At 51.9% G+C, this 10071-nt stretch overlaps 5 protein-coding genes across 5 annotated transcripts; 2 read left to right on the top strand and 3 right to left on the bottom strand.

Annotated features, from left to right (window-relative positions):
• Positions 1 to 1235: 1235 nt before the first annotated feature.
• On the top strand, positions 1236 to 2640 carry MYCFIDRAFT_210365 (uncharacterized protein). Its single transcript, XM_007925194.1, has one exon. The coding sequence runs from the start codon at positions 1371 to 1373 to the stop codon at positions 2217 to 2219; it is 849 nt and encodes a 282-aa protein (XP_007923385.1). The 5' UTR covers positions 1236 to 1370; the 3' UTR covers positions 2220 to 2640.
• MYCFIDRAFT_206668 (uncharacterized protein) lies at positions 1236 to 3529 on the bottom strand (the record flags this gene model as incomplete). The annotated part of the gene is made up of 9 exons (XM_007925193.1): positions 1236 to 2356; positions 2384 to 2583; positions 2619 to 2671; positions 2700 to 2814; positions 2871 to 3045; positions 3095 to 3107; positions 3136 to 3283; positions 3321 to 3456; positions 3480 to 3529. The coding sequence occupies 9 exons, from the start codon at positions 3527 to 3529 to the stop codon at positions 2326 to 2328; spliced, it is 921 nt and encodes a 306-aa protein (XP_007923384.1). The 3' UTR covers positions 1236 to 2325.
• Positions 3530 to 3760: 231 nt separating this feature from the next.
• On the top strand, positions 3761 to 4399 carry MYCFIDRAFT_133117 (uncharacterized protein; the record flags this gene model as incomplete). Its single annotated transcript, XM_007925192.1, has 1 exon — positions 3761 to 4399. One exon carries the CDS (start codon positions 3761 to 3763, stop codon positions 4397 to 4399), a length of 639 nt encoding a protein of 212 aa, XP_007923383.1.
• A 647-nt stretch (positions 4400 to 5046) lies between these two features.
• On the bottom strand, positions 5047 to 8049 carry MYCFIDRAFT_171771 (uncharacterized protein; the record flags this gene model as incomplete). Its single annotated transcript, XM_007925191.1, has 20 exons — positions 5047 to 5103; positions 5135 to 5200; positions 5223 to 5432; positions 5458 to 6444; positions 6475 to 6505; positions 6540 to 6746; positions 6782 to 6902; positions 6951 to 6981; positions 7083 to 7106; positions 7140 to 7178; positions 7220 to 7259; positions 7296 to 7310; positions 7338 to 7367; positions 7398 to 7533; positions 7560 to 7593; positions 7628 to 7746; positions 7773 to 7791; positions 7817 to 7829; positions 7860 to 7869; positions 7902 to 8049. 20 exons carry the CDS (start codon positions 8047 to 8049, stop codon positions 5047 to 5049), a joined length of 2337 nt encoding a protein of 778 aa, XP_007923382.1.
• Positions 8050 to 8071: 22 nt separating this feature from the next.
• On the bottom strand, positions 8072 to 9663 carry MYCFIDRAFT_81897 (uncharacterized protein; the record flags this gene model as incomplete). The annotated part of the gene is made up of 3 exons (XM_007924616.1): positions 8072 to 9012; positions 9063 to 9158; positions 9213 to 9663. 3 exons carry the CDS (start codon positions 9661 to 9663, stop codon positions 8072 to 8074), a joined length of 1488 nt encoding a protein of 495 aa, XP_007922807.1.
• Positions 9664 to 10071: the final 408 nt, after the last annotated feature.

The following is a 10071-nucleotide window of genomic DNA, read 5'->3' as shown; positions in this document are numbered from 1 at the left end:
TCGGAGGGATTATTACAGTCATGTGCTCGCGAAGCATGGCGAGCGGTGCTGCCGAGGCTGGTTCTCGGAGCCGGAGCCAGATGCATCGACAATCAAGCTACTGGAAATGCAATCTATCCGGGGTTGCGTCAGCCCACTTCACCCCTCGCCCGCGCTCGGGGATTTAAACCATACGTAAAATCGCACTTTCTTAGTAGGCCACACGTAAATCTCGACGACAGCAATGTTGTAGAGCACATATAATGGGAAACTGAATATAAGTACGATAAGAGATAAGAGACAGTAGATTTCCGGCATATTAGTGACCAAATTGCGACCGTAGGACCTCAATCCGGCTGTATAGGTGGCTTGCCTTCTCGGCATTGCAGAGTGCGCGAATACTGACCTTCTTAGCCGAGCCTTAGAATGAGGTGGACGCGCTTGCCAAGGATTACATAAGAAACCGGCGGCAGTGAGGTCTACAGCCACTATACACTCGGACAAGGCTATATATATGATATTTGGACTCGCGGTTCCTTACTGCACCTACTTGGATATCCGAATGGGACTGGAATGTACGACTATATCGAGATTTACGTGTGGCCTACTAACAAAGTGCGATTTTACGTATGGTTGAAATCCCCGCGACCGCGGGGTGAAGTGTGACTGACGAAACCCCGGATACTCCCAGAGGCGCGGAACGGGGAATCATCCTAAGTTTCAAGACGACAAAGCACAAGGCGCTGGGCTGGCCTGGCGCCGCTGGCCTGGCCTGGGCCCCCGGCATTCATCGGCATAGCACTGCCTGTCGCCGTTGAAGCTAGTCAGATTTCCTGCATATGATATGAGGCCCAAAGAGGCATGGTCTTATCTGTGCAAAGCGCGACACCCAATCATCAGCGCGCCACAGCCGCTTGGTTGCTTGTCAGCGGCCGAGGCGCCAATAATAATGAGAGGTGTGACGATGCGTCCTGTGTTGGGACGTGGTTCGCATTCCGCATTATTGTTGTGGCAGACGTATTGGATTACATACAGCAGCCTGGCTATTCGTCTGCCAAGCACCGCTGAGAAGTGTCGCAGTGCAGCGTGGCGCGGCGCGTGTACAGCTTCTTCATCGGGCATTGCCCGCTTGCGCCCGAACTTACCCACGGCTGCCGTACCGTAGCTTTGCAGGGAAGGCAACGCAGCGCGAGATAGTAGTCTGCATTACATGTATTACTACTGCTCGCCTCGCCTCGCCGCGCCTGCCTTTCCTTGTGCATGCCTTGCAGCGTCCATTCCTTTGTCGACTCGCTAGCCATGAGCACTGCCGGCAGATAGGCAGAGCCCCAACCTCAAACTTCCACCTTGACCGCCTCTAGCGACACCTATCTCGACCTCGACTCAACACCATGGCAACGACACAGCTTGGCGCGAACAGCAACGCCTCGAAATCCTTCCTCTATCCACACGCAGGACCGTCACCGCCAGAACAATTCTTGTATGCGCAGACCAATCCAATGGCATCGCAAGCAACCACTCCACCCTCGAATAACATCTCGCCTACCAATTACCATACCAATGCGAACCCTCCTCAGCTAAGACGAGCCCGTGGACCGATGTATGTACCGGCTGCGCTGCGCCCACACGATCGCACACGTCCCACCGATATCCCTGGCCGACCGCGCGCCCCAGATACGCCTCCTGCAAGCAATGAAAGTAGCTACGACATAGCAAAAGCAGGCTCGCCAGCCGGTATTGAGTATACCGGCTTCCAATTTGGCCAGCGCGAGGACGTAGAGTCCATGCGACTGGGCTGGAGTCGCGCTGCAAGCGAGACGCTTTCGCTAGAAGAAATGGGTGAAGTCACAGGCACACCCACCACTGCGCACTGGAAACCAGATGAGTCGGCAACATCATGCTTCGTCTGCAAGCAGTCCTTCACCTGGTTCTTCCGGAGACATCACTGCCGGCGTTGTGGAAACCTCGTCTGTGATTATCACATCAAATACAACATCCCTCTCGACCAGAATGCTCGCATTCACCCCAACGGCTTCTTGAGCAAGTCGTGCAATACCTGCTTTGATGATTGGAAGATCATCAAGAAGCTGCACCACTCTCGCGCGAGCTCCATTGCTGATTCCTCGGGCAGCTCCCACGGTACAGCCATGCCTATTCCAAGAACCCAGCAGCCACAAGAAGACATGCGCATCGGCAGCATGGCACGTTCTGAGGGCGGCATGGTGTGGTCCACCTTCTGAGATCTCTTTTTTCCTCGACGGCACATCTGGAATCCTCAACCGTCGAGAGAAATTCCTTTTTCACGCGACATGACACCAGCACGGAGTTTACGGCCGATATAATTCATTACCTTGTAACGAATATGGGAGGCCAACAACTGCGTTCAAGCGATCTGCTTCTACACCAATAACCTTTGAACTTTTTGGCTTGTTTAGCGTTTGAGCGGTCTTTGTGATACCCAGGGCATGCACAATAGATCGCAGGCTTATATGGAATACCCGGCGTTGATGAATTTTGGTTTTGACGGCAGATCAACGTTGGGAAGCATTGACTGCTTGTATTTGTACGAATAGACTGGTGGAAGAGTCTGGTCAGATACTGTGACTACCACTACTGAAGATACATAATATTTCGCAGACACAACTGGCATGTCGTACCAACACCCCTATCCTGCTTTGCTCCCGCTCTCCGCCTGCGAGACGGCTCTACTGCTAGCTCACGGCTCATCCAAACGGAATGAAGCTCGTGGAGCTGAGTGTCCGGGAAGAAGCTAGTGCTATTGGCACGACCTATGGTTGGAGAGCTGTATACGAACGACGCCCCACCTTTGGAACGCTTCAAAAGGCAAGTGAATCCCGAAGTTTTAGAACAGAACGGGGACTACCGACCACACGATGCAATGGCAACCTGTGCACGACTCGCTTCACAGACACAAGATCTTGAAAGAAAAATCTAATGACAAGGTTCAAATCACCAATGGCTGTATAAAGTACTCTTGACTTGTCAACTCTTCGGCCTGCTCTTGATGAAGAGACTGACCTGGCATCCAAAAGCCAACAAGAGAAGCTACCATGCACGCCGAAGATATAGCGGATCCACCGCCTACATAATACACAAATCTACTGCTGCTCATTGGCCTGTCTACACAAATGTCACGCGACTGAATGGTCAGATATCTTATTACCAAGAGAAATTCTCGGAAATATGTGATGCACTTGTGCGTAAGTGTGAAGGATCGGACCGGGAATCCTGCAAGGCGATATATGTAGTCGCGACTCGCTAGAGCCCAGCTAGTCGCTGTGATCTAGATGAAGAGTGAGCCGGGGAATAGCCGTAGGCACAGCTATCATCAACTTCATCTTCGTGCAAATAGATTCTGCAAACCTCCAAGTCCTTTTCGCCGGCCTTGCGGATGGATGAAGTCTATATCCAAAAGCTCCGGTTCTTCTAATCCAGGACGTCGCAGCCTTGTTGCAGCTGACAGCGTGCTTTGACAACACGTCATGATCTCCAGAGTCATGTCTCCGATGCCTCGAGGCTCTGGATACATTTCGTGGCCCGTTTGCGAGGCTAGAGACGAGGAGTTATTATGGAGCATGGAAAGTCCTCAATTCGAGCTTAATCTTCTGCCAGTGTGAGGATAGATGTATGTATGTAGATGGAAGTCGCCTCCAGACCCGGCTCCCGACCGAGTGCCGACTTTCTGCCGAGGCAGAGCGTCATGACGACTGCACTTGCGGTGCCAATGTATACAGTTCTCTCTGAACGATCACCGACGACAATGTCGGAAAATACTGCTTGGCCGCCTGCAAATGGACTCTGCTCGCCAACAGTCCCACGCAAAGACGCCGTCTTCAGCTTCTCCCACTCCTTGGCCATTGCCGCGCCTGCGTCTGAGGTCTTTGAGCACGTACTACACATAGCAGACTACGAGAAATGGAATACCTGGGTGCCTGTGGTGAAGATAGTCCAGCAGCCCAGTCCTGAGGACGACTTCAGTCATATGCGAAAAGGCACCATCATGGAGTTTCACGTAATCATGGACGCGGGAAAGCCTTCCAAAACAACGACAACCGGCTTGTTGGTCACCGACATCTCGACTCCTGAGCAGCCCACCGAGTATATTGATCAAGAGACACGAGAAAAGGATGGATCGTATTCTGCAGATCTAAACAAGGTCTACAGGGTATCGTGGAAGACTCATGGCGGTTTTGCTTCGAGAGGTCTCAGATCAGAGAGATTTCATGAGATCATTGCAAGAGGAGAAAATCAATGCGAACTCAGGACTTGGGAAGTTATGGGTGGCTTCCTCGCATATACCGTCAAGTGGATGTTCCAGAAGACTCTCGATGACAAGTTCGAGCTGTGGTGCGAGGACTTGAAGAAGTACAGCGAGGCAAAGGCAGGAGCTACGGTGTGATATCCATCGCCTTGACGGCCTTCACCTCGGCGAAATCTCTAAGCTCGTGTGAATTATGACTAGAACCGTCTCGGCTTTGCCAGGCTTGGCTTGCTTGCTTCGCGGCGGAGAGTCATGTACGGGAGTGATCACTGCGATGTTTGTGAAACTCCACCAGCAGAACACGCTCCATCTGTCGTGGGACAAACTGACAGGATTGTGAACGATCCTTCGAGCCACGATCAGGGGATCACCAGTAATCGCATGCTGCTTCCGCAGCCCACGCCGATCTAGATCAGCGTGGGTCTTCTCCAGCATGCTTGGTCCATTGCAATCGCTTGGGCTCTTTATGAAAGTGAGAATTGGAATACATCCACTTCAGATATTCATCTCCACTCTTGAATCTTGCATATTGTTCATCGACCTAGCACTCTTCGGCTTGGGCCCGATCACGATCCTGGGCGTGTGGCGTGTGTGTTCGGAGGTCAGACATCACTGCTACATTGCTTCCAAGCCTCTACAAGGTACAGCAACACCCACGTTGGACGCCAAGAGCCTGAAGAAAGTACCTACAGCGAAAGAAAAGAGGAAGTGAGAGCTTGCGAGAGGCCACCTGGAGATGATCTCGCCGCATAAGTCCGCAAACACTTATTCCCGCTACACTACCCCTAGTCCCGCAGTGCTGACTGAGCCGGGTTGCGTTGGTGAGCATTGCGCTTCTTCACCTTAGGTCATTTCATGACATGTAACGGCAACATATCGACCTGAAATTTCCGTAAGAATCACGAACCCGTCAATCGCAAGGAAGTGAATTTTTATATCCTGCATGACAAAGTCAAGTCACTGGGATCAGACTGAAGAATTCAGTAACGAAATGCAATTTGGGTATATTCAATGTAGGCGCCCCTTCTGAAAGCAAACCAGAAATCAACGCCATTCCTCCCCGAAACCCGAATACAAGAATCCGATTCTCCCTCCAACGCTTCTCGCCTGCCTGCTGTTTCTCGGCTACGTTCAGCATCTTCTGGTACATGAAGGCAGCTCTTTGTGCGACCTTGTTACGTCGTCAGTTAAAGCACATTATTGTTGAGCCGAGTGAGGGCATTCTGATCCCATGTGGCAGTATTCTGTGCCTCGTTGGTCGGTTGGATACTCAGAGCCCCGGCGATTGCTGGGACTTCATCGATGCGATGCGCGCGATGCCAGTCGGCATCGTAGTTTGCAAAGACCAACTGCACAGTACGCGTGAATACGCCAGCATCCTCGCCTGTCGGCTCTCGAGTCACGTCGACGCCCTGCCTGATTTGCTCGAAGGTAGGGTATCCTCCTGTTGCGGTCTGGCCTCGACGAGGCGTCCAGGTCGTTACGTCGTAGAGGTCTAGGAAGTTGCCATTAGCAGGAGCGGTGCTAAATGGCAGGGAGTCGGCGTGGCTGGCTTGTAGCCATCTCGTGGTTGTCCAATTCTCGTCGTTGTAGTGATCGCGGCCCGCGACGAGAACTTGGTGACGGAGAGCATCGTGTCGCCTGGTCAGATTGGTGGCATTCAGCTCACCACGGTGGAAGAGTTGCGCTTTCGCGATATCCTTGACCTTCCACCCGTTGCGCAGAAGCCGAATCAGGTAGTCAGCCCACTGGGACTGGTGCGGAAAGTAACAGCATAGTTCGCGAGCGCCGAGTGCCATGTCTGGGAGATCGAACTTCACGTTCACGGGTGTTCGGAGCACCTTTCCAAGCGTTGGTGGATCCCCACTACGTCGACCATTGCCTTCTCCGCCATCTTGGCCCTTGCCATCTCCCTTCTTAGAGCACGGCGGAGGGGCCTTGCCAGCTTTGGCGTCGGAGCGTGAGCCACCGGAAGAACTCTTGCTGCCTCCCTTGCTGTCTACGTCGGACGGCTCAGTGGGCTTCGCAAAGATGACTGTGGAGTTTTTCATCTTGTCGGCGAATACAATCTCAGCGCCATTGAAGCAGACCGTCAGCATGCCGTCCTCGTAACCGTCGGCTATTTCAGCGCACTCCAAAAGCGCGCAAAGGCTACGGTATGCAGGCGGGGAGAGCTGGGTGTGCTCAATGGCTGCTGCCATAGTTAGCATCACGAACCAAACGATCAAGCTGGTCGAGGCAAGACTCACCTTCTTCGGAGCATTGCTTGCCGGACGACATCGTGGCGTTGGGACTGGATATTTGCGCTCGCGGTGTGTCGGTAGGGCGTGAAAAGTGCTTGGGATGGGCGAGTGTAGTCGTGAAGAGGTGGTTGTCTGAGAAGGAGTGTTGCTGGTCGAAGTTTGTATGTTTGAGGTTGAAAGGAGGTTGAAGATTGCCTTTTATAATCGAACGTGAAGCAGCAAACGATGGCAAAGCACGGACGCTTTGCAATTCGCACGTGCTGCAACTCTCCTTCACTCCCTCTCACATGTAACAATAGGGCCTCCAGTCAGACTCTTCGCCTTCACAAGCAGGACCAGTAACAAAAGCATGTGAGACTTCCTAATGTTCCAAGCTCGTGATTCCGTTGATTCACTCACTCATGCGGGTCCAGTGTCGGGTTAGCGAATTCAGTGATGTAGGCCACTAGAGGTGGAATTTTTCTTCGCAACTATACCCTGTGCGAATAAGAAGCACTAAGGGGGCGTATATAATCCTCTTAACGAGCAATTTGTCCTATTGGCTAGTATAGTGCAAAGATTTAGTCTTATACCTGAACGGCATGAGGACGAAAGCAACGCAGCTGTTACACAGCATTCTTAAATTCTCGGGCGACTTTGTTCCAGGAGCCTTTCAGCGACTCTATGCCCGTTTGCTCAACACAGAGAGCTCTCGACACGACTAGCTAAGCCGGACCAAAGCAATTCGCAGGACGCAGAAATCTCGGGAGACATTGCTTGACATGTGACATTGCAATTTATTGCTTGGCCACAGTTCTTTCGGATCGCTTTCCCAGGAGCGACAGTAGCTCTACAATGAGTTGATCTGGCGCGTCAGAAAGGAACTTGTGAGTCGGCGATTGTTTATAACGCACGTTTCTAGAGAATAGCTACCTCCGTTCCCACACAAGGAGATTTTGTCAGGGCACAATAGGATCGAACGCAGCAAAGTCGATTGATCATCTATAGTTTCTATGGCAATCATAAATCCTTTTGAAGCATAACCACCGTCTTAAAAGCCCATTCTCGTGGCGCACTCGATATCCAGATTAGCATGAGGCTGAGCAGCGACTAGGCTCACAGCCTGATTGTCAAGCTGCTGGACGATCCAGTCCCAGTCTCTCGTAGTCAGGTTCGGATACGCAGAGCGATGCCGCAACCTCTCGCAGAGCGAAGACATAAGCACGGTCAGGCTTACACTAAGTGGCAGCAATGTCTTGATCCCTTGGAGACACACGTGTGAGGAATACGGTGAGGGATACAGTTCACCTATTGCTTAATTTCATGCTGGAACAAACCCATTACCACTGAATAGCACAAGGCCTCTAGTTAATCACAAAGGTATCTCTGTATCGCTCCAAATCATAAAAGAATCCGACTTGGTAAGCAGCTGATTGCATCAGCTTTGTCATAAGGAGTGTCTCTCGACGCAATCGTCTTTCGAACTCCAAAACGCCCTTTTCTTCCGAAACCATCCATCCAGCGCAGAAAAGCCGAAACAATCATCCGCCTCCTGGCCCAAGTCATGCAAAGGACATTATAATGGCGCTCATGGATTCATAGCTGCTTTCTTCTCGAGATCCAGGTTGGCGTGTGGCGCGACAGCGACTGGGCCCACAGCCTGGTTGCCCAATTGCTTAACGATCCAGTTCCAATCGCGAGTCGTACGGCCAGGATATGTCGCATGGTGCTGCCTAGCCCAGTCCAGGCACATGGTCATGATTCCGCGATCCTGTCCTGTAGGCCAATTTGCAAGAGCAGTGGGTGCGTAGACGTCGGAGAGTTTGGCGTGTTGAAAGACAACTTGGCCATCGTCCCAAGAGTCCGCCTTGAGATCATTCTGCGGACCAGCTCTCAGCGCATAATTGACGTCCCAACTGCCCCCAACGTTGTAAATCTCCTTGCCGAATCGGCTACGCTGCTTCTTGAGACGATCGCCGACTTTCTTCGGGTTTTTCTTGTTCACCGCAAGCCCATAAGCTTGAAGTTGCATAGTGGATAGCTCCTCCGTCACAAAGCCGTTCCGCATCGTGCGATCCGTCACCTTGCCCACGAGCGTCCAATCTGGATTCCAGGTAGAAATTTCACTCAAATTGATTGAGTATTCGAATGGGGGCCGCAGACACTCGTTGAAGAGGGCGAAGACCAGATTCTTGGAGTTCACGCGGCTGAGATCTCGTGTTCTCATAAGTTGGTCGTTGTGAGTAGCCGAAGGAGGTCCGGAAAGGGTGTTAGTAAGGCTGGTAGCTGGTAGCAAGGCGGTTGCAGAAGGTATAACGACACCCGAGTCTGCTCGACCACTAGGAGCGGTGTTAGATGTGGTGCTTGTCGAGCCAGCGCCTAGGGGGTCAGTGAACCCTGGCAGCAGGCTGGCCTGCATCTGTATTGAATAGCTCAGGCCTCTGCTGAGTGGCGAAAGTCCCTTTGGTGCTCGAGAAGTGAATGAAGCAGATGGCCTGCCCTCCTGTGGCCTGCTACTTCTAAGAAAGCCTGTGATAGTGTCAGTACCGTGGCTGGCCTCGGTTCGATCATGTTCTTACCAGTCGGGAAACTGTAATTCTGCTGGCCAAATGGAGATGATATATCACGTTGAAGTGAGTGGAGTTGAGTGCTATAATGCTCGGCTGTCGCTGCTGCTGCACAAGGTTGAGCAAGATTTTGTACGATACGAGTTAGAAATACCTTCTTACTTGGCAAAGGATCTAGTCGTGGACGCTTGTCAGCAGGTGCATCGTTGAATCCGTCGCCGTTTGCAGAGGTTAGATTCTCGGCAGGCTGCTGCTGGCGCCGGGAGTTTGTGTATGGGTTGAAGCGACTGGCTTGGTTTTGCTCTTGGGCCGGCCAGACTGGACCTGTGTATGATGGATTGAATGAATGACTTGGGCCTGTGACCTTTTGCTGAGGATAGTTGATCCCGTCTTGAAAGCGTGCAATCATCTCATCATGGTATGTACGTAGATTGGAGGTTGAGTCCGTCAGTCGCGTCTGACTATGCTCTACATCGGCAGGAACACTCTCTGCCGCGTTGGTAGATACTGGATCGCGATACTGCCCATCAAAGAACCGCCGGGAGACTGGATTAGAGAAGTCCGTTTCCATAAAGGCGCGCTCCTCGATTGGATCGTCGAAGATGAGCCCCATGTTCTCTGCTGTGCTGATATGACCTCTATGTGCCAGTTATGGTCGTCCTCTTTGTCGAGGACTTGACTGTTTGATGTTGCACTTGTAGGAAGTTGAAAAACAAATACTCTGGGCAAGTCAAAGTGAGGTTTTGAAATCGAAGCACACATCGACGCGCATGTGCTGATGGTGAAGTGCCTCACTGCGCATTCACGTGTTGGTTGCGGAGGGCAACAGAGTCGTGAAAGAGTGTTGCTGCTTCACTCGTACTTTGACGCGTCGCAGATTCATTTCCACGGGCAGAGAGTGTCTAAGCCTTTGAAGGAGAGTTCGTAATGAGGTAGATGTATAGATGCTCCAAAGCCAGGCGTTATAGCTTGCTGTAGCGAATGGGTATACGTTGCACTGTCGAACACCTTCGATCTGGTC

The sequence above is a fragment of the Pseudocercospora fijiensis genome (genome assembly GCF_000340215.1).
Source record: "Pseudocercospora fijiensis CIRAD86 unplaced genomic scaffold MYCFIscaffold_2, whole genome shotgun sequence".
In the NCBI taxonomy this organism is placed as follows: domain Eukaryota; kingdom Fungi; phylum Ascomycota; class Dothideomycetes; order Mycosphaerellales; family Mycosphaerellaceae; genus Pseudocercospora; species Pseudocercospora fijiensis.
The sequence above is the reverse complement of the archived record's forward strand: the minus strand, read 5'-3'. Positions and strand labels throughout refer to the sequence as shown.